The sequence below is a fragment of the Limanda limanda genome, chromosome 8 (genome assembly GCF_963576545.1).
Source record: "Limanda limanda chromosome 8, fLimLim1.1, whole genome shotgun sequence".
NCBI classification, from domain to species: domain Eukaryota; kingdom Metazoa; phylum Chordata; class Actinopteri; order Pleuronectiformes; family Pleuronectidae; genus Limanda; species Limanda limanda.
In genome coordinates this window covers 26,047,700-26,073,333 of record NC_083643.1, presented here as the reverse complement: position 1 = coordinate 26,073,333, position 25,634 = coordinate 26,047,700, and the positions used below count along the sequence as shown (strand labels likewise).

The 25,634-nt window shown below is 39.8% G+C and overlaps 1 protein-coding gene across 1 annotated transcript; it reads right to left on the bottom strand.

Moving 5' to 3' along the window:
- Positions 1 to 420: 420 nt before the first annotated feature.
- LOC133009751 (zona pellucida sperm-binding protein 3-like) lies at positions 421 to 3,878 on the bottom strand. The gene is made up of 8 exons (XM_061077284.1): positions 3,525 to 3,878; positions 2,299 to 2,417; positions 2,075 to 2,178; positions 1,619 to 1,796; positions 1,399 to 1,516; positions 1,235 to 1,317; positions 901 to 989; positions 421 to 485 (listed from the first exon to the last, which is right to left on the bottom strand). Exons 1-8 carry the CDS (start codon positions 3,876 to 3,878, stop codon positions 421 to 423), a joined length of 1,110 nt encoding a protein of 369 aa, XP_060933267.1.
- Between the last annotated feature and the right edge of the window lie 21,756 nt (positions 3,879 to 25,634).

Sequence of the window (25,634 nt, the reverse complement as noted above, 5' to 3'; positions counted from 1 at the left end):
CTGTTGTTACCTTCAGTTGTCATAAAACTCATGGTGTTTAGTTTGACCAGTCTGTGCTACTGTAAAAAACATGGCGGCCTCCGTAGAGAGGACCTGCTCCGATGTAAATATAAAGTATTTCAATATAAAAGGGCTTATTCTAGGGTAAAGTAAAAACAATTCATAAAATTTAGATAAACACTAGAAGACCTCACTAGGATTATGTTATATAAAATAGTTGCCAATGAATCCCTTTCACACTAAACCTTTAACTCTGCCATTTGTATAAATACCAGCAAACTTGGCTGCAGCATCATTTACATCTTGGAATCCCATTGTACCTTAAAGTTTGATTCTGTTCCATCTGATAAAACAAACCAGGTCTCCAGAGCTAAAAAGCTTAAATAGTCATTTCATTCAAGTTACTTTTCTTTTTATTTCTCAGCGTAGAAGTTTGTCCTTCACTACAATCGGTCCAACAGCCGTTTCTTGTTCCCACACAGGATCTGCAACACAAACATAATTCTACAGTAGCAATTTTTTGCAAAAGCCATCTCTTAAATTGAAAAGCTAGTAATGAAAGGGGAAGCTTTCACATTTGGTAAAAATTAAGGGCAGTTATGCCATCTTAAAAAAAAAACATTTAAAAACAGTAAAATTTGTAAATAATTGAATAATATACTGTCTATCTATGTAATTAGAATTACGTTTATTACATAAAGGTTTAAGGTAAAACTTAACTGCATACACAAAGTCCTGCTCAAGAGTGCAGCTGACTCGTGAGGTGGAAGTTGTGATACTTAAAACTACAAACAATTGTTTTGAGATGATGATTCAGTTCTGCACACATGACGTGGATAAAAAAATGAAAAAAAAGGGAAACAGGTCAGGGTTTCTCATGCACCCCACCCATCCACTCACCTGTTCTGGACAGCTGACTCTGGCCTCCTGTCCCACAGTCTCTATCGCAGCATGAACAGGCTTGATTGCTGCCACTGGCCTCCAACCACCTGTCAATCAAAAGCTAGTAATTTCAGATAATGCCATCTGGTAAGGTGGTCAACAAGAAACTAATGAATCTGTGAAATAAGCAAATTGTTTCATCAGTTTGACAGGAACTACAAATTAAAATCTAAAAGTGCTATTTTCAGTGGTAAATTGGCAGACCAAAGGAAAAGTAAGAATTAAAGGAAAAAATTATATGAACCAACTAGGATGATGAGGTTATATGGGAGTTGCATTTTCTGCGTCTCACCTGTCAGAGAACGAACAGGCCTTGTTGTTTGCATTAACAGTTTCAGTAGCAGCTGTTGCTTTCAGACTGCAGGTGATGTAGATCTGCAGAGACAAAGAGGATTTCAACCTCCGGTTTAAAAGAAGGCCATCTGAAAGGGGCAGGAAGTAGAGTTGTAATCTCACCACGCCACTGTGGTCCTGCTGGAACCTGAAGGCCTCAACCTCAAACTGCAGTTCGTCGCTGTAAGTCAGAGGTAGGAACCGAGAGCTGGAGCCGGTCAGCTGACTGTCGAACAGACACCTGAACGCAACACAGGACAAGATACACACCTGAATGTCACAAGAAAAGCGGAATGAGAGATATAAAACGATTAAAAAGAAATCACCAGCAAAGTGAACTGACCCTTTGTTTCCCATGAAGAGGTATCGAGGGACGGTGTCGATGTTTGGTGCCACCGTGGCCACACAGCTGTCCACAAACACTCGGAGAGGGATGTGGTGAAACTGTTTTACTGAAACTTTAAACTTCATCATGTCTCCCAGCACGAACTGATTGTATGGACGAGGGTGCTGCCAATCATCTGAGAGAAGAAAAATCACGCAGAGCTATGGGATGTTTTAAAGGTTCAGTGTGTAATATTTAGATGAAATTGATCCATTTGCAGAAATTGAATATAAAGTAATCCTACTGATTTTTTCACTTAATTGTGGACAAGGGCAACATGCAACTTCACCACTAGATGTCACTTAATTCTGCACACTGAACCTTTAATCCTTGCATGTTAAAAAAGAAGAAGGGATACTGCAACAACACTTTGGAGCTCATCAAGTAGAGAACAGAGTCTGAACGAACACCCACCAGTCATAAGTGTAAGGGAGAAGTAGAGATTTTCCTCAGCAGATTTAGTGTCAGTAAATGGATTCCAGGTCGGCTTCACCTTCCCAGTGCTCACGTCATTCTTCCTAAATACATCAACAGCAAACATCTAAATGCAGTTTGTTTAAACATTGAGAAACATTTCAATGGAACAGACACTGAGGTGGTTGAAACAACAGAGCCTCCATGGTTGGTTCCAGCCCGACCTCTGGTAGTGACACTGGATGTTCACTGAGACGTCTATAGTTCGGACGATTGGACTGTCTCCCAGAGGACTGGGGGTGTAGATCAGTGTGAAGACGTAGATGAACGAGTCCTCCGACATCTGAAATACAGGCGGGGTGAACCAACAGTAAATTATTTCCATCTGTGTAGCTCTATTTTATTTGATAGACAGAACACTTTAAAATACAAAATATAAATATGCTGGAGTCAGCAAGAAGGTTAATCTACATCTGTTGTCCCATGGCAGGTAAGAAACAAAAGAACATTAGACCGATACTGTACAAAAAATGAAACACCAGTTCACAAAAACTTAAAGAGAAAAGTGCTAAACTGAGCATTTAGCCTTGTTTAGCTTCTAGTTTTTGATGTTGACTCGTTGCCCGGGAGCTTTACAGTCACATTTTTAGCACAAGATCACCCATGTTGCCCTGAAGAGCAAACAAGAGTTTCATTGTAACAAATCTATCAAAGAGTTATTGACCAATTTACCAAGCCAAATATGGACCCTAAGTAACTCATTACAGCAGTAATCTGATATTAAAGGTTATGTGGCATTTCTCTCCACATTCACCAAGTGTTTGCTCGTTGTGGGAACTATTGGGCTTCTCCATAATACTGCAAGTTTGACTCTACGATAAGTGCCATGAGATAATGAATGATCTGATTTTGTGCTACAAATAAAATGTTCCTATACAAGTCTTAAATTGTGTTGTGCTTTGAAAGTGATCTGTGCATTTTTGTTCTAAAATATCACAATTGAAGCGAAGATAATAATGGGACAGGACATTCAGAGCCAATTGAGCTGCATACTTGCATTCAAAACAACTAAGTGATGTGAAATTGGCATTCTCTAAAGAGCTGGATTTAAGTTAGTGCTCATTTGAGTGACTTTCAAGTTGTATTTAGGTTACAAAATATTATCCTTCACCCACTTTTCATAGAGCACAAGAGAGGTGCACCTCTATCTCATGTAGGAACTGAACCAATTGATGCCCCTTGTGGTTGATTGGAACAGCATCAATTACAATTGCTCAACCATAGTTGCACTGTTACAACCAGCACACAGTGATTTATGCTTTTTCATAAGCGATTCATAAAACATTAAAATAAAAAGATATCAATTGGATCTCACCGAATTTCAAGATTGATTTGAATCGAATAAAAATGCCATGTCTAGTTGGAGTGAAAGCATGATGCAAGGTCTCACCTGTAGCTGGCTTCCGCATCCATGCAGCTCAGATTCAAACACAAGGACATGAGTGTTAGGATCCTCCCCTGTGGCAGGACACCCTCCCAGCGAGACGTCTGCAGACAGGACAGGTTGACCGCTCCCCAGCAGGTCTTTCTCTACCTCCACCCGCACAGAATCCTCGCCGCAGGTGACGCTGATGGAGTTGACTGCAGTTGGAGTCTTCAGCTCAAAATCCTGAGGGTACTGAGGCTCTTCTGCAGCTGGTGGTTCTGGATACCTCCAAGTCAAGGGTTCATGGAAAGACTGCTGCTCTTGTGACTGCTTCTCTTGTTTAACAGCTAAGATGGTGGATGATATTATAATTAACATTAATTAACATCAAGAAAAGTTTTAATTATTCAACATGTCCCCCAAATAATCTGATCTGCTGTTGAATGTTGATGCTGAAGACACACATTCAGTCTAAAGCCAAAACGTAATACTTAGCATGCAGTTTCCTTCAGGAGACAAGACACTTCCAGAATTCTTCAAGACAAAAATATGCTGATCGTAGTAGTGACCGCTGTGATGTGGATCAGACCTACCTGCTGGTTGGTGGACTACTGGTGGATGTGATCTCAGGTTTGCAGATTGAATGTTCCTGTTTAAGGTATGAGCTGATGCTCCGCAGAACAGCCAGAGAAGTACTTTGATGGTTGACATCATGTTGTGGTGTATAACGTTCACTGCGTTTTCTTTGTTTGAAACACTAATTTCTGCAGCAGGTTGTTTTAAGGCACTGAAGTTTGGCTCCGCCCACCCTCTGATTGACCTGATGTCCTCCAGCAGTGTCTTGTTCACCTTCTCCTACCTGCAGACACTTATCTGTTTTTATTGTGACTATGGCTCTAAGCAGTCTGCTGTATTTCTTTTTGTTGTCCTGGAAAAGAATTTGGCTTCCACAAACGCTGTCTTGTAAGTAGTTTTTCTAGCTTCCTGGTTGTGACCTCTGCTGTTTAAATACTCATACACAGTTCAGAGCTCTGCTATTATTATACCCTTGTCTGATTTAACTACGACCCCTCGAATCGTACACTACGTCATCTTGGGCTTATGAGAAATGCTGTGCCACTCAAATACATATTGAAAAACAACATGTATTAGATTGTTCCTCATGAAAACTATATTCTTATTGTTGAGGAATTTTTTAACATCATCACACACCACTGAATATGCCACTATATATCATGTATATTGTATATTAAACATCATATCTTTACAGGAGGTAAGTCTGAATCCCACAGATACTCCCTTCTCTCGCTCAGCAGGACCCGAAGTCAGGTTATAAATACAGGACCAATCATATTGTAGTGTCTACGTTGAGGGACTTTCATATCTATCTCAGATGCTCCAGACAGAGAGATGTAAGGACACAGTGTGACTTAGTTATGCATACTTTGGGTTTAACTATCCAATAGGATGCAAACACCTACATGTAAGATAGAGAGTGACAGCAATTCCAGCCATTCATGGATGTGCTGTTAGAATGGGTGATGCAAGTAGAGGAAGATATATGGAGATGATGTGGGAGACATCTTTAGACTTTGCAGTTGCTCATGTTGCTCTGTTAGCATTTGTATATTGTTTCACCTTCTGGTCTCCTTGATTCATCTACTATAAAATCGTCTGCATAAGACATCAGCTGCTGCCTGAGTTCTACTTTCACCAGTTTCCAGAAAAGTCTTAATTTGTTCATGTTCCCAGAAAATGAGTCCTTCTGACTTTTCCTCTGGCAGCATCATTTTGATTTTTAATGTATTGGCAATTGTGAAAGGGACATTTTTAATTTCATGGACAAGTTTTCATGTTGCCTAGTGCCATCATCAGGTCCAAATTTACAGTTTTGTACAATTTACAATTTTTTTTTTAGATGTGTCTACTATGGTTTATGACAATATTTGCGTAACAAACAAAATGTGATTTTGTGTTTTCCTGTGTTTTATCATGCCCTTTCACCCTTTATTTTTCTTGTTCCTTTATTTGTATTGTTGATTACTAACTTGTTCAAGTTCTAATGTGAAACAGCTCGATATTTTTAATTAAATTTGAACATTACCTTCTTTCTGACCACCTAAACATAGTTGTCTTGCCTCCTTGTCCCATTGAGCCATCCAGCTGATTGTTATATTTCTTATAATACGTTTTCTTATTTTGCTGTCATAGCACTTTGTAAACTGTGTTCTTAAAAAGTGCTGTATAAATAATGTTTATTATTATTGTTATTATATTCCAATCAGCCTCCACCAAACTTTGTGCTAATGCTAGCATGCTGACACAATAAATTAAGATTGTTATTGTTAACATTTAGATCAAAGCACCACAGCTGGTGACATTTAAAGACGCCAACCTAAACACATTTAGTTATTACTCAAATATTCTGTTTTTTTTGCATATAATTTTGCACTTGTTATATATTGTACGTGCTTAATCTTTTAATGTTTAACACATGTTGAAAAGGCAGGGCTGTAGCAGGTGTTGTAAGCAAAGATAATGTCAATGAAGCTGCCATAGCTGTGTGGAAGATATGTTGTATAGAGCACATTATATCATATTTTATCTATAGAACACACTAGAGCCCTATTGTCCCACCATGGCAGGAAACGTCAAATTTAAAAACAGCTAAATTAATAAATAAATACAATGAAGACTCAGTACATGAGTAAATTGCTCTTTGTGCCTGAATATGACAATACTTTGATGAAATACGGTGGTTTAAATTCCTCCTCGTCTCGCTGCTCAGTCATGGGGAAACACTCTAAAGAGGGAGGAGGCAGATCAAAGCTGAGGTACAGAAAATACATCCAGACTTATCCTGGATCAGTCTGGCTCAGTGCGGATCAGCACCTCAGCATACACAGTGTTATAACTGACACTGGGGCTGTGGTTCAAACCAGACTAGAAACAGTTATTTTTTTATGGTATTTTTATTCTGGATTACTGTTGGTTTGAGTACCAATGTTTATCAAAATAACACTCTGTAGTGCAAATACAGACCTATTTTATTTCACTACAGTGACCCAAACATGCACTCCTACATATAATACGACAACAGGTGGTGTTAGATGATAATGTCCACTATATTAAAACAGAATTATTTTTCTTTCTCTCTCTCTCTCTCTCTCTGTGTGTGTGTGTCACACAGACTAATTAGGGTCCTGATGGAGTTGATCCTGTTAAAATTGTTTATGGATCATTGGAGGCAGAAAAATGTGCTCTCCCCCAGTGTCCTCCATATAAATAATTAGTCCATTCAAGGTCACACGGACACACACACACACACACACATACCCATACCCACACCCACACACACACACACATTTTGGTGTCCTGTTGACAGAGGGGAGGAAAAGAGAAGAAGAAAGAAGGGAAAACAAGGAGGTGAAGAGTTAGCAGTTATACAACAATCTAAATACGTATACGAATATATTTAAACATATATAGTCTTTAAAAGAGTGTCTTTCTCGCTCTCTGTCTGTCTGTCTGTCTCGCTCTCGCTCTCCTTCGCTCTTCTCTCGCTCTCCTCTCGCTCTGTTTGTGTGTTTTACATTAGCTCCGGTCATTTCTCTCCATTCATTTCCCTTATAAACAGCAGCAGCCTCCTGGGGCTGTTAGCTGCTCACCTTCACTGATATTGATGAGCTCTCTCTCCTCATTTCCTGTATTTATTAACTGCTAACCGCCAGAGGAAAAGGGTGTGTGGACGTGAGTGTGTGCGTGTGTAAAGGACTCAGACGTTTAAGTTTAATGTCGTGTTATATTTACGCAGACGAGGCTGTTTTTGTTTCTGGAAAACGAAGCAGTTCTGTTAATAATGATGATGGCAGCGAGTTTTGGGGATGACCTTGATGAAGGAGAGTTTCTAGTTGACAAGATGTTGCAGCTGCGACAGTTTGGTCACAGGCAAAGGGACGAAGATGCAGCGAAAATAATAAGAGAAACGATAACAAGACAATATGAATTATAAAATGAATTTCATACCTAAGAACTTACAAAGCACCACACAAAATGTAGTGAAAAATTAATATAAAAAGAAAGAGGGAAAAAATTATCCTCATCTGGATCAAGATGTATGAGGATTTTAAAGAGAGAACAAATTCGAACATCATACCCCACAGAGGTAAAAGGCCCCCCGCCCCTGTATTCCTCCTTTCTTGGTTCTTGAGTTTAATTAGGGCCCGAGCCCCAAATAGTGGGAGGCCTTATTGAAATTGTAAGGCTTATCCTTATTGTTATTATTGTGATTTGAGGGCTTTAATTATTTGTGTGTCTTTTGGACATTTAGTGTTTTTGTAAGACGTAGTGTTTTTTTGTATTTTTTGTTTGTGTCTCTTTGGCTGGTATGTGTCACCTTTTGAGATATTTTGCAGACCATGGGACTCTGTGGTTTTGAATGGGTCTTTCATCATAAACCAGTCCCAGCTGGTGCATCAGTGATTCATTGTGACTGCAGAGAGGAAGAGAAGGGGTGGGATTGGAGGATGATCGAGGTCAAAGGTCAGACAGGTTTAGCAGGACTCAGCAAATTCGACCATAGCATTTTTTTTAACGTTTGATGACCTCTGACCTTGTTTGTCTGGGCAGCTACCTCAGCCTCACCACATCTCTGTGATTTCTTGTGTCGTGCATAGTCTCTCTCTCACACACACACACACACACACACACACACGCACAATAAAAGCCTTGAAGCCATGCATTTGGGTTTAGTGTTTACTGATTTTCTTTGTGTCCTCTTTTCCAAGAGGAGCAGACAATTGTGATGCTCATGGTGGCGCTAGAGGACAATTCAGGGGATCCAGTCAGTTGGATTCATCCTCTGCAGACCACAAATGTCTGCCAACTTGGTAAAAGAGACTCCAACGTTGAGAGAAATTACTCCCAAAGACGATGACAAATGCATATTAAATGAAACGCGAGAGGAAACATTTTTATTCACATGTATTGTGATCTGTCCAAAGAAACAATCAATTGGAATAAATGCTAAAACTCTATTCTGTGTTTAAATGCTTGTGTCTAATTTAATATGAATTAAATCCATTATCAGTCTACAGTTAAACAAGTATCTATAATTTTTGATGGAATATTCCGGTGTAATTTGCTTTTTCTTTAGTAACTTCTAACTTTAAATTCATATTCACTTACTCCTGCTTTATAATTTGCTATTTAGAAATGACATGTCACAGCTCCTCTGTGCCCCCCAGTGTTTCTCCCCTTCCCCTTGTGTTTCTCCCCTCTGCAGGTGTGTGCCATCTCCCTCTGATGGCTGTGTGGAGGTGCGGCCAGGGACACCTCAGCGTATCACCTGCAGGATATCTGACCTGCTCCCAGTCATCACCAGTTCGTCTTCGGCTCTAAAGTGGTAGTCGCCCGTTCTTGGCCGCTCTGAACAGTGGATTTAGAGTTTTCCCCCGTGTCTTTACTTGTGTCCGTTCAGTGTTTCTCTTTGTGCCTCCATCATTCACCCTCCGGTTTTCCTCCCTTTCCTCCTCCTCTCATCTTCATGCCACCTTTGATCAGAAAAGCACCTTGAACTGTTCGTACTGTGTGACGTTTTGTGTTCTGTCTCTGCACTGGGGTTTAAAGACGCTTTAAACACGACATTACATTTCCTGATGCATTTAAAGTCAGCTTTTAGTGTTCAGAATCTAGGACGGGGCACGTGTTAAGCTTTAAAAAGCTTAATTCACATTGGTTTATGCAACTCAAGCTCAATATTACCATTATTAAAAAAGTTTTATGAAGAAATACAAAGAAAATGAATTAGAAAATGTACATGATATGTATATTAATTTATATAAATATCTCTTTTTTCATTTCATAAATAACTATCTTAAATAAAAGGCATCACATTTTAAAAAAAAAATCACCATTGGCCCCCATCCTCTCATCGAACCTGAAAGGCCAGGAGATACTTTTACAGCTTCCTTCAGAGAGATGGACGGTTGTTAGTGTGAAGGCTTTCCTGCATCAGATCATCCGTTCCAGCTCAGGATGACTTGATGGAAGGAGACAGGAGGTCCAGGAGGAGGAACAGGAGAAAAGCAGGACGTTCAGGATCTGATGACTCAGTGCCTCTCAGCTCTTTACCCTCCGTCATCGACTCTGAGAGGTGGAGGCTTTGAGAACTGTAAAGGAGTCAAATCATGTTTCGACACAGATTTATAATTCATGTGTGGAACGAACAATACTGAGACAAAAACCCACACAATGTTCAGAGGATACAAAAGCATTTAAAATGAAATGTATAGTTTCCTTTTTTATCTGTTTTAAACGATTGTGTCTGAGGGGTTGATTAGTATAGAAATCGGCATGAGGTGTCGTCAATTTCCCTGAATACCTCCCACATAGTAATGCAAGACTTTTTAAAACAAAAGTAGCAAAAAGACAACCGGCTAAAAGAGAGGGAATAATGGACTGACACTAGAGAGACAATGTCTTGTTACACTGAGTCAGAGGTTTCTCCAAGTTAATGAATACATAATGAAGGTGTAAATTAGAAAATCTCCAATATTAACATAATCTTGTGACTGTAGCTGTCTCCCAATTCAGGGGCAGCATCCTTCATCCCATGATTCCTTGCGCCTTAGTAACAAACTGTTTCAAAGAGGTAATGACAACAAAAGTGAGGGGAAAACATCAGGAGTATTAATTTTTAATGTAAGTACTCTAGAAAGCTACGTACACGTGTTAAGAAAACACATTTTCCACATTTTTAATCAATCGAAGAACATTTTCGTCCATAGGTTTGTTTCTAGGCTGCGGCTGTAATGACGGGACAAGCTGGTTGACGCAGTAGGTAGACCAGAATGTTTCATTTCGCTTCAGCCGACTGTTGGCGGATGCAGCCGACATTAGTTTGTTTCTTGCTGCCCCCAAGAGGCCAACATTTGACAAACAAATAAGTAAACATCCAAACAGGGACATATTTTTTCTTTGATTCTCTTGTAGAATTTCAATAACATTGAATGAAAGTGCTTTACAAAATGAGGATCCTTCTATAAATTGTTAAAAATTCCAATATTTATGTTACTATATTAATGTATTTTATTGCAACTTCCTCTCAAACAGCTTTTACTTTCTTTCTATTCATCCTTGAATTGTCTTTTTCTTTCCAGGTTTTTAAAGTACTTTAGTTCAACTCATGTTGTTTTTAATATACTTTATAAATATATCTTACTTGACAGAAAAAATTAAGAAAAAAAACAACAGCTCTGGCCTTCAGGACCCCGGGATGTTAACTACTACAAACTTAGTTTTTGTGCATCGTCCCAAATGGATTATATGCAAGAAAAATATTTTAATTTATATCAGCCTCTTTCATTAGTCAAAAGCCGGTCTTCTTTAACTTACAGGTCTACATGGCTGCACATGGGAACGCATGCATGGCTGTAGTGGGACCTTTTCACAGAACAGGCCCAAGTGGCCCAAGTCAGATTTTGTCCCCATTTTGTGGCCTATGTGACAATTTCATATGTGGTTCTAAATCAGATACAGATCAGATTTTTTGAAATGCGACCTCAGTCTGAAGTTGCATCCGAATTTGATGCAACTTCCTCTCTCATCAGCTGGAATTCTAATACCCACAATACTCGCTCCCAGAGCTGGCTTTCAATGTATGTACCTCGTGTTAAGACCAACTTGGGGAAGACAGCTTTCTATTATAAAGCCCCCTACATCTGGAATGAGGTCCACAAATCTTTAAAGTTGCGCTCATTTGTTTCATTGACAGAGTTTTCGAGTCTGGTCTCATGTACAGCTGACTTCTCCTGCAATGACTGTAACTGCTAGTTGACTTTGCCATAGTATTTTATTGACGAATTGTTTTATACCTTGTATTACTGTGTATATATATATGCATATTTATTTCATTCCTATTTATTCAATGTATTAACTTTTAATGTATCAACTTTTTTATTGTACCCTCGGCACCATTGAAAATGAGGGTCTTATCCCTCAATGTGTCTTCCGAGGCTTAAATAAATATTCAATCAATCAATCAAACTTTTACATCACTTCAGATCAACATTCCTCATAATTATACGAATGGTGCTGACAGATGTAGTAACCGTTGATATTCTGAGATTAAAGTTGTTTACGTCACTATCCCACCACTCCTAGCTCCCACTCTGCATCCACATACTCTGTACAGAACATTTAGCTCTCCTTCTCTTCATTATTCTCCCACTCTTCATCTGCTTCCACATTTGCCAGTGCACCGTGGACTTTTAAAAGATAATGTGGACAGCTACATAACAAAAATCGGATCTAGAAAAAAATCTGAATTGAGCACTAAGGCTTGCAGTGTGAATGTAGCCATGGTCACAGGTCTGAACCAGTTCTATGTAAACGGTGTCAGAACTGATACTTTTTTTTCTTTAAAAAAAAAAAAAAAAAGGATAAGAGCTACTTCATTATCACTAAGGCAAATGGAAAGTTGAAAATAAATAAATAAAAAAAGTATTAATTATTCAAATATACATATGTATATAAAAATATAATAAGTGCAAAACTCTTGACATTGACTTGAAAAAATCTAATGATGATCAAAAATTCATATAAACTGTAGGCTGATATGTGCTTCCAGGGCCATGAAGAGACTGCATTTCCACTGGAGTTTAGTGTAATGTTAACCAGTCAAGGGCATATGTTATGCTCTCTGTAAACAGGGCAACTATTTCAGTACAGAGCTGAAGGCACCGAAATGAGGCATCAAAATCTGCGTTGTGATTTGGTCCAGTTGACTCTGATTGGCTAAACTGCTGAAACGAAAACACATTAGATGAATTAACTGAGAGGACGGATCATGTTCCCAGTCTTGCTTTGGAGAGAAAACATTTTCAGTTGTTCAACCCTCAGAGCCGGACTGTTCGATGTCCTTCAAGACTTCAGGATTCAGTTAACTTGTTTGTTCTCACCTCCCAGAGTGCTGTCCACGGGCCTCAGCAATCTCCCTCTTATGGAAATATCCTCCTTCTTTCATTCTTATCGATTTGTATAGTGTATTGGTAACAGTGGCAGAACACTAACTGCTGATTAATGATGGTGAGCATCGTGTGACTGTGGAGAGTGAAGACCCATCAGTTTGTTCTTGTTGGATTTCACTGATGTTCTGCCTGTCTGAACCTGCAGACTGTTTGAATCCAGATTTGGAGGTTCAGGCGGGCCACACTGGGAGTCAGACCAGCGTCTCTGTGAGTCTGATCTTCTTGGTCTCTGCTGTCAGCTGGAAGACGATCTGACGGAGCTGATCTCAGTCGGCAGCTGTTTCTGGCGTGGTGGGGAAAGCTGCTGAGGGATTTGAGCTGGTCAGTGAAGGATGCTGTAATCAGACTGGACTTTGGTCTGACTGTGGAGATGTTTCTGAATAAAAACTACATTGCTTCTTTCAGCTGTTTTTTATGACTGAAAACTGGCCTTATGGTATTATTAAGTTATGTTTTCATCTGTGTGTTTGTTTGTTTGTCAGTAGGTTTGTGCAATGATTGGTTGATTATTGGTTTCTCAGAGAATAATCCATGATTCTGGTGATCCACTGAATTTAAATGTAGTTTCACAAGGGGACTGTTGTTTGAACTGTACTGAGTGTCCTTCTTGTTTTGTTCATAGACTTGAATGCGCATTGGGTGCTGAGTCGCAGGGTGTGGGGTCTTCAATCTCAGAGTTATTATCGATCTTGAGATAACCCAACTTCTACCACAGACATGATCTGTGCTGAGGGGTGAGATTCGACATCACCATCGGTAAAAGTGAACTTTTTCTGTTTTAAACCATCTTCCATAACCATTTCCTGGTCGTAAACATGAAAGCACAATAAATCATGTTGTACAAAAATTAAGCTGAAATATCCTGAGTACTGGTGCTGCCATCTTGTGCTGATAACGTTATTTGCAGTCAGTGCAGTACTGGTCTTGGTATCAAGGTTCTGCTGATACACGCAGTCCACCAGTCATGAATCAGCCACTCATGACATTTCCTCTCGTGTTTATAGCACTGCATACTATTTTAAACCAACTTCCCAGAAAAACACTTGAACAAACAGTGTGATAAGAACTACTTAAAAATTACAGAAAGCATCTTTGAGATTTGATGGGTACTTTGACATTTTTGAGTGGTCCACGTCCCATCTGCTTACATGGAGGGGACAGGGTTTACTGTATTGTAACCAGCACTATAGGGGTGTATCAACATGACTTGGCTTCACTTTTAGGGAGCTGTCATGTCATCCTTCTTTATATAATGTCTAAGGTCTTAATGTAACTATTAAATTGAACTTATCACAGTAAATGTGTACAAAGTGAAGGGTCGTTTGTGTTGCTGCTTCACTTCTCTGAGCAGAGTCATTGTTTCTCTCTGTGTGTGAAACTTGGATTTCCTCAGACGATTGTTTAAACTTTGATCATTTTTCATCCTGCAGACCGAGCTCTCCTCTCTCTGTGTCTCTGAATGAAATGAAACGAGGAACATCCAATTACATAATGACACATGCTGTAATAAAGGGCATAGCTCATTATGTCAAATTAGTCTGATATAAATAGTGAGCTATTAGCACTAATTTATAAGGAGTACTTGTTGTCCACTGCGGCTCCTCAGCCTCCACTGAGAAACATTTCAAAAGGGCTCATTTATCATCACAGAGTCTCTCCCTTTTTCTCCCCACCTACGTTAGAACAATAATATCCCTGCCAGGTGTGATGGACGTCAGTGAGGCGGTGACAGCTGGCGTGGGTGTCCAGGCAGAAAGTGAAAGTGTAGCAGTGGACACCAGCGTTGACATCAGGAGTGTTCATGGTGACATGGAGATGCCACAACCTTCACTTGCAATAAAACACCTCTGCTGTCCAAAAGTTTCTTCAAGGCTCAGCTGTGATTGCAGTGTGGCATCAAAAAACATAAGAAAACACTTTGTTTGTTCAACACTGTGATTTATTGGATCAGTTTCTTTTCCACTTCTGAATTTATTGTTTCTGGCTCAGTGTGCAGTAACTCATTGGAATAAACCATGAGTCTGTTTTCTAACTTGAAGAAACTCCTGGTAGAGGCACCAAAATCAGGCCCTGCATTTCAATGTTGAATTACCCAATGCACATGAACTCAGATCCAGGGAATTCCTGGTGGCCTCAGCAGCTGATTGGCTTAAAGAGTTCAAAATTGCATAATGAATTGGTCATACAAAGCAAAACCACACAACCTCTTCAAACCATCAACTCTCCTTGCTTTTGACCTGAGCTAGATTTTTAATGGTTTACACCTATATGAGGGGTACAGTAAGAAAGACTGGATTTAAAGTATAGTTGAGATTTCATAGTTGTTACCATTTAAAGAAAAACAAATAGGTGATTATATGAGAACAGATCAAAGAATGGAGGAACTATGTTTCTCACAGAACTGTGAACATGAAGGCATTTTACAACTGATCAACTTGATAAACAGTGAAATGGCTGATTTAAAAAGAAAGGTAAGATGAATTAGTCTGAACTTCACAGTCAATTATTCCCATGACAGACTGAGAGAAAGAGGAGAGGAGGAGCTGAGAGGGAACAAGCTTAGAACTGAAACAGAGAAAAGCTCGGGAGGAAAATGATGCTGCAGGGGTACATTCACCAGCAAGGGACAAGGGTTGAAAACTAATTTTAAGGGATTAGTCAGAAGATTAACATTCACATCGACAAAAGTTATTCACAAGAGAGAGAATCCTGATGAAGATCAGGAACCTGAACACACCAGGTAAGTAAGCGTGGTGAAGGAGAGATGTCATCTGATGGCTTGATCACACCGGCCTACACTTCAATGTGTGTGTGTGTGTGTGTGTGTGTGTGTGTGTGTGTGTGTGATTAGAACATCACTGTGCTGGAGAAATAAATTCATTCCATATGACAGCCTTTCGTACAGACTTCCACAGAATCTTATTTTAAAGTAAGTATTGTTTCGTTCACAAATTCAAATTCCTCCAAACTGGAAAGTTTTAAACAGCAGAACTTCCCAAAGCAGATACTGTTCTGGGTTAAACTGAAAACAGAACTACCGTATTCTGCTATGACCTAAACCCAGGCCAATTTTGTTATAAATCTACTTTGACCTTGTCTAATCTGTACTAAACACAGTTATGTTTTAGTCTAAACCCACCCTTACCCGGTCACCTAGCCTGGTCAAACCCAAGTCCAATAAAGACAGACCTCAGTTAGAACTGGTTTAAAATTTAGCTCAATCTAGTTTATTTTAAGGCTGTCAGTTTTTCCAAAAATCAAGACATGACACACACATTTTCTTTGAATGTATTTGAATTTTCTTTTCGGATCTGCTGCTTTTCACAGGCGTCTGTTGTTTTCACGGGGAGTGTGTCTGCTGCGTGTCTGCAGAGCTGCTATATGTGAGGTTGAATACTGACTTTCCTCGAATAAAAGTAGACCTGTGTACTAAATGTCAGCACTCTTCTGTATGAAGCCATGTATGTTCAATAACAATAAAAACCTTGTTAAAACAAACAATTGATCTAGTCAGAGAGAAACGCTAAAATGAGGCAGATAGGAACTGTGGCATATATTTATGTTTGTTACATATTTGACAGATAGACAGAGACATTGTTGTGAAACATAATTTTCCCAGTCTATTTTGCTGTGAACCGCATCCTGCACGTGGAGAACTGTTGTCACATTTAGGAAACGCGCCTGAGACACGCGTCACTGTATGCTCCAACCTGATAATATGGCTGCCGAAATAAAAAGCTAGACGTTCCACGTATAGTGTGACTCGGGAATAAGTCTCAGTTTGGTTAGGTTGTATCTTCAGATCTCGGCACAGATACAAGTTTGTATTAAGACACACTGCAGAAGACATGAAAAGAGAGACGATGATGATAAGATAATTGGCTCCTGTGAATCGATACACAGACCCATCACAGAGAATCTTCCATCTAACTAAGACGCATCGATCTGCGCTGCAGTCGGACCCTGCGGGCGTCTGCAGCTGTAAATGTGCTTAGGGGAGTCTCTGGATCACGTCCTCAGTAGGCCTGCACCAATCACATCCAAGTTACCCCTGGCAGTCCCTGAGTCACAGCTATTTACCTGAGTCAGAGTAAACACTCTGCTGCTGTGCCGGATTACCAACCTGACAAATAGGCCAATTGCAGTGGGGCCAGAAAATGCTCATGCCATATTATGAGAGAATGTACAAACCTGGATTAATCCCACATTTGTTTAAAAATCTCATCAGTGAAGTAGAATATTATATTTTTCATGTTGTAGCCCAGTCCAGAGACCTGCTGTCAAAATCTACTTTTAAATACCAAACTGTTGTTGAGCTCATTTCTTGTAAAATTGGGTTTTATGAAATTGCTTCACTTTTTTCTCTGAAGCAACATAAACAAAACCTCAGGCAAGGTCGCCTAACTCCATCGTAGTAGAAATTTGAGTCAGCAACCAAGTACACTATTATTTCAATTATCTATACAGCTGACATTTGTTTTTCTCTCAGTGTTTCAAAGTTTGAATGTTTTTAAAGTGCAAAATCAATATGAAGCCCATGATAATATATTCACAAAGTATTTTTTTGGAGGTTATTTCAGCCATGGGCACAAATGCTGGAAACTAGTCAGCTGAACATAAAAAAACAAAAATAGAGGATGGATATTTCAGACTTTAAATCCAATAGATATCTGTATGATAAACTGGATTTTAAAATTATATAGATGCCTTTCACATCTGATACTTTTTTTTACTCTTCCTTATAATACCACATATTAAAAAGAGTTCTCCCCCATTTATTGCTTGCTTCACATATACACTGTATGTGTGTGCAAATGGGTGGTTGGAAAATTGTACTGTACAGGACTGATCATCAAGACTAGAAAAACACTATGTAATACATTCCTCTTACAGGCCATTCCACATCACCTAAAATGTTGGTTGTCTATTTTAGAAGCTAGCTTGATTCAGGGTGAAGAAGTATTTTTTACTTGTACATGAATAACACATGTGGACTTGAAAAGCTCCACTCGGTCATCCGTGAGGTGGACAACAGAAACAAAGTGTCCCAAACCTGTCCAAGCTTTTACAGCCTGCTGTTAAACATCTTCATGCAGGGTATTACAGCGTGGTGCGTTTTACTGCCTGCTGGCACAAACAGCCGCTGCAGGATGGACCCATAAATCCCTGAATAACAGTCGTATTAATGCCTCCCTCCTCATAAAAGTGATATGTTTCCTGCTGCTGACTGGATGACGAGGATCATCTGCAGCCACTGTCAGACTTATATCGCTCCATCTAACAAACTGTCTGTGGAGAATGAGGAGGAAACAACAAAGGAAAGCTGGTGTGGATATCTGATTTGTCACTGTTCCAACATGTTATTACCTCTTTGCTGCTTTGTTTAATTTATCTAACATTTATATTCTGCAGTGAAATCTGTCAGAGTTAAGGAGATGTCATTTTACACATTTTTACTGTGCTGTTTGTGTTTTGTCATCTATCTGTGTGGTTATCCTGCTCTGCCCCATAATCTCCAGTGGTTTTAATGGTGTGGCTTATTCCTGGAACAAGTCATTGTGGTTAATTACTACATTCAAACTCAATTGTAGCAGGGTTTTAACCTTGGTTTTAGTAGGTTTAGTCCTAATTTTACCCTGAGTTTTATCCACAGCTATAGCTGTGGATAAATTCTGAGTTGAGCGTGTAAATTAGGACTCACTTTACTGTAGTCACTTACTTGTCTCAGCTGAGCAATCACATGTCAGATCCAATGCATTTCAGTAGTTGATACAGCAGCCAAAGCAATCAACACATCTCACTGCTGAGATGCTCAGTACAGTTTCTGACTTTATGTTCAGTCGCTACTTCAGTTTGTCGCTTTTCCCATTGAAGCATTAGGTTGTAACAGTTCTGCAGCCACTTACTGTTATGACTGATATAACAGTATTGCTTCTGTGGTCTTTTTCAATAAGCTTTTTGTGAGGAAGTTAGGTGCTGACATGTGTGATACACAACAGAGGTGTTGTGCAAAAATAATAAAACTAGATAGTTAGGGTTAGATGAGTTGTGTCGTCAGGGGTTACAGTTTTGTGCAGTAGGTGGTTTGCTAAGTTTGACCAGGGGGATGGCAGAATTGTCGGGTTATGGTAAAGGGTAAAAAGTTTGTATCTATACAGAGCTTTTCTGGTCTTGATGACCACTCAACACACTTTACAGTACAGTTTTGCCATTCACCCATTCAAACACACATTCATGCAGTGCATCTATGGGCAGCACTTTTTTCTATAAGGGGCCATTTGGGGTTCAGTATCTTGCCCAAGGACACCTCGGCATACAGATGGGATCAAGCCGCCACTCTACCCCTCAGCCACAACGGCCTGGGGGATGAATTTTTGTTCACTTTGATCAAAAGCGGATGGCATTCCCCCTCATCCCCCAAATTCTTTACCGGTGGTGTTTCCATGGCTGCCGATTTAAAACAGGAAATGTCCAGTGCTTTGCTGATCAATCCATCCACCCTAAACTCCACCATACAAAAACTTAATATTTAAGGGGAATGTAACTTGAACTTAGACAGATTGTGTTGTATTGCGGCTTTGACTGGAACAAATTATCCTGTTATTGTTATCTTCAAGCAGACATACACACCACTGTGTCAGTGTGCGTCTACTTGTCACAAACTGTGGCGCCGACGGCAGGTGGCACTCCGTGCTTGGCTGCCATCATGACAGCATGATGGCAGCTGATGACCTGTCAGCTGGACGTCTGTGATTGGCTGAGACATGGGGAAAGGGGTTCATGCAGATCTTAACCTTTCAGCAACAACCGCTCTGAATCAGTGGCAGATGGCGACTGATGGCTTCTGATGATGTTTAAGCTGTTAATGTCTTCAGAAGCTGTGAGACGAAATAGCACCACTTTATACAACATTTCTGCAGCATAGACACAGGGTATAAGGTCAGATTAATGTGTCTAAATACCACCTGTCAATCAAACACCACCTGACAGATTGCTGACAGGTGCAGACGACGTCAACACATCACTATCCTGTCACTTTTAGTTGATCTGGGTACCGACAGAAACCCAATTACCCTCCCATTGTCCTTTGTGTCTCACCAATGTTTGATGTGACATTAACAGACGTAAACAGCAGTGCTGACATGAGAAACTAGTTCTACACACCAGACACATCATCTCTCTGACCCTGCACCCTCGAGGGCGTCAGGTTTCCACGACGAGTGAACGAAAGTGAGCCATTATCACTTGACTTCCTCCAGCTCTGCAGAGCATGAATCAAACAGCAGATTATGAATTATTGACCCAGGAACAGGGAACGCACAGTCTCATATTTTAGGGGAACCAGCACTTGTGTCTATTAACATGTGAATCTTAAAAGAAATGTGTTCCATTCTCCTAGAATGTGATGTATTGTGAAGAGGGTTGCCAGGTTAGGTGGTTACTTATATGAAATTTCAGCATTTAAAAAGGCTGGGTGTGAGCGTGGGCTGCTGTACTTTAGCTTTATTCCAGTGAATCAGTCCCACCTCTCATCCTGATAGATTGAGATTGACAAGACAGTTTAGTCATCATGTTTTTTCAGGTCATTACAGTTATTATTCCTCTATAGCTCTGCAATAAACCCCTGTCTGACATATTTGATCAAATCTGGATGACTCTTTCTTTGTATTTCATCACTAAGGCTGCAGATCTGCACCAACATCCACTGCATCCAAAATACAGACGCTACCTTCAGAGGAGGACAGTTAGAATGCAAGAGTTTGACCACTGCTGCCGCTGAGCTACTATAGGAAACACATAGATCTGATATTAGAGAGAGCCACCGCTGACAGGAGGAAACACCGGGTCCTGATCAATAATACGGTTTGTTGCTGGAGCTTGTGTAGGCTGTTTGCAGAGTTGACTCAGGCAAATCAGCAGATCAAACAAGAGCCTCTGTATCTTCAGTGTGATAAATGATGATTGACAGCACAGTTAATTACGCACATAAAACCTGATGAGTGAAGAGCTGATCCTGGGAGCCAGAGTGAGGAGAATATTAACCGTAATCATTGATGCAAATACACAAATGTAATTGACTTCTGAAGGTTTATTGTTCCTCAACTGCAAAGAGAAGCAAAGCAGAGATACAACATGACAGCAAAAAAGTGCAAAACAACAAAAAAGAGATACCAGAGAACTACAAAGTCAAGGAAAAACGGGTAGAGAAACAACTAGAACTTTGTGGTTATATTCTTCCACCAACCAGAGCAATTTCAGTCAAAATACATTATTTTTCCAGACTAACATGAGGTCACTGTGACATTTACCTTGGCCACTGAAATCTCAACATTTAATCCAAGTCCAAGTGACCACTGGTCAATATTTTAAGAAATTCCCTGCAAGCAGATGTGAGAAATAATGTTCAAGAGCCCAAAAACATGGTTGGAGGGCACGGTGACCTTGGCCTTTCAATACTCAAATCTAATCAGTTCATCTGTGAGTCCAAGTGAATATTTGGTGAGGTGTTGTATAAATTTCCTTTGGTTGATACGTACCTTTATCACGTTTACAAGAACAGGAGCTCACTGTGACCTTGACCTTTGACCACCAAAATGTAAATAGTTCATCATTATGTCAAACTGAACACTTGAGACTATACAGAAACTCCCATCAGGTGTTCCTGTTACGTTCACAATACCAACATCATGTTACATGAGATCACCGGGATCTTGACCTTGGATCACTGAATTCCTATCCTTAAGTCTAATTGAACCTTTGTACCAAATTTGCAGCATTTTTGAGAAATCATGTGTTCTTAAGATTGGGACGGGTGCACAATCTGAAAACATGCCTATGGCCGTTGGTTGTCACCAGCTCAGAGGAATAACAACACCACACATATGTGCAAACAAATGGCAATAGATGCAAAACCAACACAAAGAGAAAGCACATCTAAAATAACTATAGTTAAGCTATACGTTTTGTTTGAGATTGGTGAAGCATGCAATTCATAAAGTCATTCAAACCTGGAGGGTCGTCCTCTAAAAGGCAGAAATGAGATTTGGATATTTTGGGACTCTTCTGAACACTCGTTGCTGAGGTATCTTATCTTTACTGTTCGTCCAAACTGCTGTAACAATCAGCAGTTTGATGTTGAAAGCTTCCACTCCTCTCAGAGTCATAACTCAAACACACATCATGTGCAGGCAGAGGTATCACTCATTCTCACTGTAGAAGTAAAGTTATCAGTTTCAAAGCACTTTAGAGAGACCCAACCTGCCTCGATCTGACTGATCAATAATGAATCAATCAATGCAGTCCACCAGAAAACAGAGCAGACAGAGACAAACCTCAAAGACAAAGACACCTTCAGAGAAATAAAATAAAGAGAAGCCTGGAGGAAACCAGAGGCAGAAACCACACACACGCAGCCACACAGGAGAGAGAGAGAGAGAGAGAGAGAGAGAGAGAGAGAGAGAGAGAGAGAGAGAGAGAGAGAGAGAGAGAGAGAGAGAGAGAGAGAGAGAGAGAGAGAGAGAGAGTTTGCAGTGAGTAAACAAGTTTCTGGGGAAAAAAGGGACTTTAAATGAACTGGATCCTGTCCATTTACAGTCACTAAAGGCGGATTTATGCCAAACGTGAGATGTCTACGAGGAAACAGACGGAGCCTTCTGTGCGTACTTTATATTCACATCCATATTTGTGTTCATCTTCCGAAAGCTTAACGACACAGACCAAACAGACAAAACTGAGCTCTATCAACGGAAATTGTGGGGCAGTGTAGCCAATAGCTACATGACACAAACATAAGACACAACGCCATGTTTGTAGTCAGAACTGACAAAACCTCTTAACTACAAACCTACTCTTTCAAGTCTGAAAAATATGTTACTAAAATCTTATAGCCTATGTTTGTAGAGCTATACGCAGCATTACTCAACCCCTCCTTTCCTGTCTCTCTCTCACACACACACACACCAACACACACACACACACACCAACATCTACAATGGTCGGAAAAAAGCACTTGTTTAAAATAGTACTATAAAAGTACTAAAATGCAGTAATCTTGAATGCCCAAGTTTCCAGGTTAGCAACATTGAGCCAACTTTAACATCTGAATTAATTTAGTACCTGTATTTTTTACTTTGAATCAGTGGAGGAGCTAAAGGTGTTAAGACCTTTGGTATAATGTGTGCTCTCTTTTTGCTCGTAGTCAGCACTCATGCAGCAGAATTCTGAACTCATTGATTTATTGTTTTTAGTTTGTATGACCAGACAGTATTACAGTGGTCTGGTCTGTCTCACAGAGAAAGGGAAAGAAGTGGCCTTCCCTAAAAAATGCTCTACAAATGACAAACTGCTGTTCTTGTGAAACCACATGAGCTTTGCCAACAATCACACCTGCTCGTTGGTTTGATGTAAGTCCCAGTTTATTTAGTTTGGAGTTCAGTTTCTCTTTGAACAGATTTTAACATTTACTTTAAATGCTGATAATCAAAAGTTTCCCAGGTTTGCCAGGCTTTTGAGGCTCTATAATGTTGAGTCCACAGAAAAGCAGCTCAGCCCCTTTTCATACTAATGTGTATAGTTTACTTAACAAACTTTTTCCGCTGCGTTTAAACCGCTCGTCCACATGCAAAAAAGCTGACTTCGCACATTCCTGCAGTCATGAGCATGTGCCACAAACAAGACCAATGATGGCTATATACTGCTTGACAGGAGATTTAACTCACTGAGCATGCTCACAATGTTCATCTCTGTTACTTGCTGGATAATTTATGTAGACCTTAGCGCCACCGACTGGCCCAGCATGGTAGTTTGAGTGTTCTTGTCTGGACAGCGATATTTTGTAAAACTAAGCTCTTGTGGATTTTTTTTTAGGGAGGAAGAGTATCCATTCAAAAAAGATATCTGCAGTGGAGAGAGAGTGGGAGAGAGAGAGACGCTGTGGCAAAGTTCAGACTCAAAGTGCTGATGCTGACGGAGCAGGACATGGACCTTAACACACCTACACTCCCTCCCACCACCCCAATCTCTCCCTTTCTCCCTGAGGCTGTAATCTCCTGAAAATAGTTGTTTTCACTCTCGATGGATTTTTTATCTCCTGATGCTTCTCTGATAAGCTTCTACATTATTGTCAGCATTGTCCTGCTGTGAATCGTTGCCGGGGCGATGGTGACCTTGTCAATGGGACTGCTGTATGACACCACTAATTAGGTTTGGGAGTTTGGGGTACTCAAGGTCCACTATGTAGTATTTAGGATGATTCATAGGTAGAAATTGAATATAATGATCATAGGCAATCAGGTTTGCATTATTGTACACTAACCTGAAAGTAAGAATCTTTGTCTTTTTATTACATTACAATGAACCCTTTATTTCTACTGTGGGAATGGGTCCTCTCACACAGTGTGCCACACAGTCTCTACGGTAGAACTAGAACAGACAGACAAAATTGGGCTCTAAAGAGGGCCTTTCACATTTATTACTGGGGACAGAGGTGAGGGCTGTTCAATTGGCTGCAATCTGCTACCTCACCAGTAGATGCCACTAAATCCTGCACACTAAACACTTGATGATAATAAACAGCATGTGAATAAACTGAATCAAGAAAATTATTTCTGATTGGAAAATTATTTAAACGATTTCCATTAATGGATACAATTCTGGTTATTAAGAAGTGTGTTTAGATGGTGCAAATATGGCCATATTTCTAAAATGATATGGGATTTTATTCTTGATCACAATCTTATTAAAAGCAGCAACCGGGTTCAGTTCATTTGTGGTGGCTCTGGTTTCAATCCCAAGTCTACCAGAATTATTTCTTGGTAGAATAGTCCAAAGAGAAAAAATGGAAATTAATGTAATTGATAGAGAAGAGTAATACTAGTAAATGGTGTAAAGTTGTTAAAATGTAATGCTTAGGATCGTAAAAGACATGATGATGAGTCCAGCGTGAGACTTTAGATGAGCTCTATTATAAAGTTTGGCTGTAGATTTAATACTTTATGTGATACTAAGAGACTGGAATTAAACACTTGGAGATTTTTGAAGTTCTGACATTAGAAACAGAAAGTGTGAGATATGACCTGCCGTGGCTATAAAGATATAATGACTTATTCAAATCCTTAATCTTTTATTAGCTTCTGAGTATGCACTTCATGTGTGAGGTGATAATAGATCAAATGTAAGATATTAATAATTCTTAACAGGGAAGGGTTTTTTCTAAAACTGTGGGGTGGGAGAATAGAAGTACATGCAATCAGTTTTATCATGGTCAGATAGTGTGTCTGCCACCTATTAAATAAGAAATGCCAATCAGAAAACATAACGTAGGTCTCAGTCTGATAAAGACTGAGACCTACGTATCTCAGTCTGATAAAGACTGAGATACAGAAGCAGTGACCAAGTGCAATATATAGTCTGTTATTACAGTTGCAGTTACGTTGGACTGACTGGCATTTGCAGGACACATAGATAGACAGTAAAAATGACAATTGGAAATGTCAGATGGAATAAGTTGAAGAAAAGATGCTTTGCTGCAATCTGTTGTCACCAACAAACTTACAGTTTGGCAGCCCTCATTAAACTGAGCTACTGTATCTAAAAGGTGTGATGGCCAGAGATGCTGTGTGAAGACATGGCATGTGTAACTGTGTCAGCTGGAGTTCCCTGACAGGTTTCTCATGCAGTTTGTGGAGAGGGAAGACAAAACAGAACAGGGTGAAATAAAGTTGACTGAATAAATGCAAACATCGTTCCTTTGGAGAATTTACAGATGGTGATAGATTAAAGTTAAAGAAAATCAAAATGTGTTAGTTAGGTTCCACCACAACATCTCCTCCATGTCAATACTTCTTCAAGAGCACTGAACACTACTAAAGGGATGGCCAGCATTCTTCCTGAGGACATTCCCTCTTTGGTGTTTTCCTGATGCTGGTGAGGAACGTTGTCGAATACATCACCACAAAATCTCCCTTCACCACCCCTAAACTCAACAGAAACTTATAAAGGACTAAAAGGACATCACAAGAGACCACTAAAGTCTCCAAAAGATCCCCTAAACTTCTTGCATGCAGAATATCCTCAGTGTCCACTACAACCTCCCCTTGAACCTTCG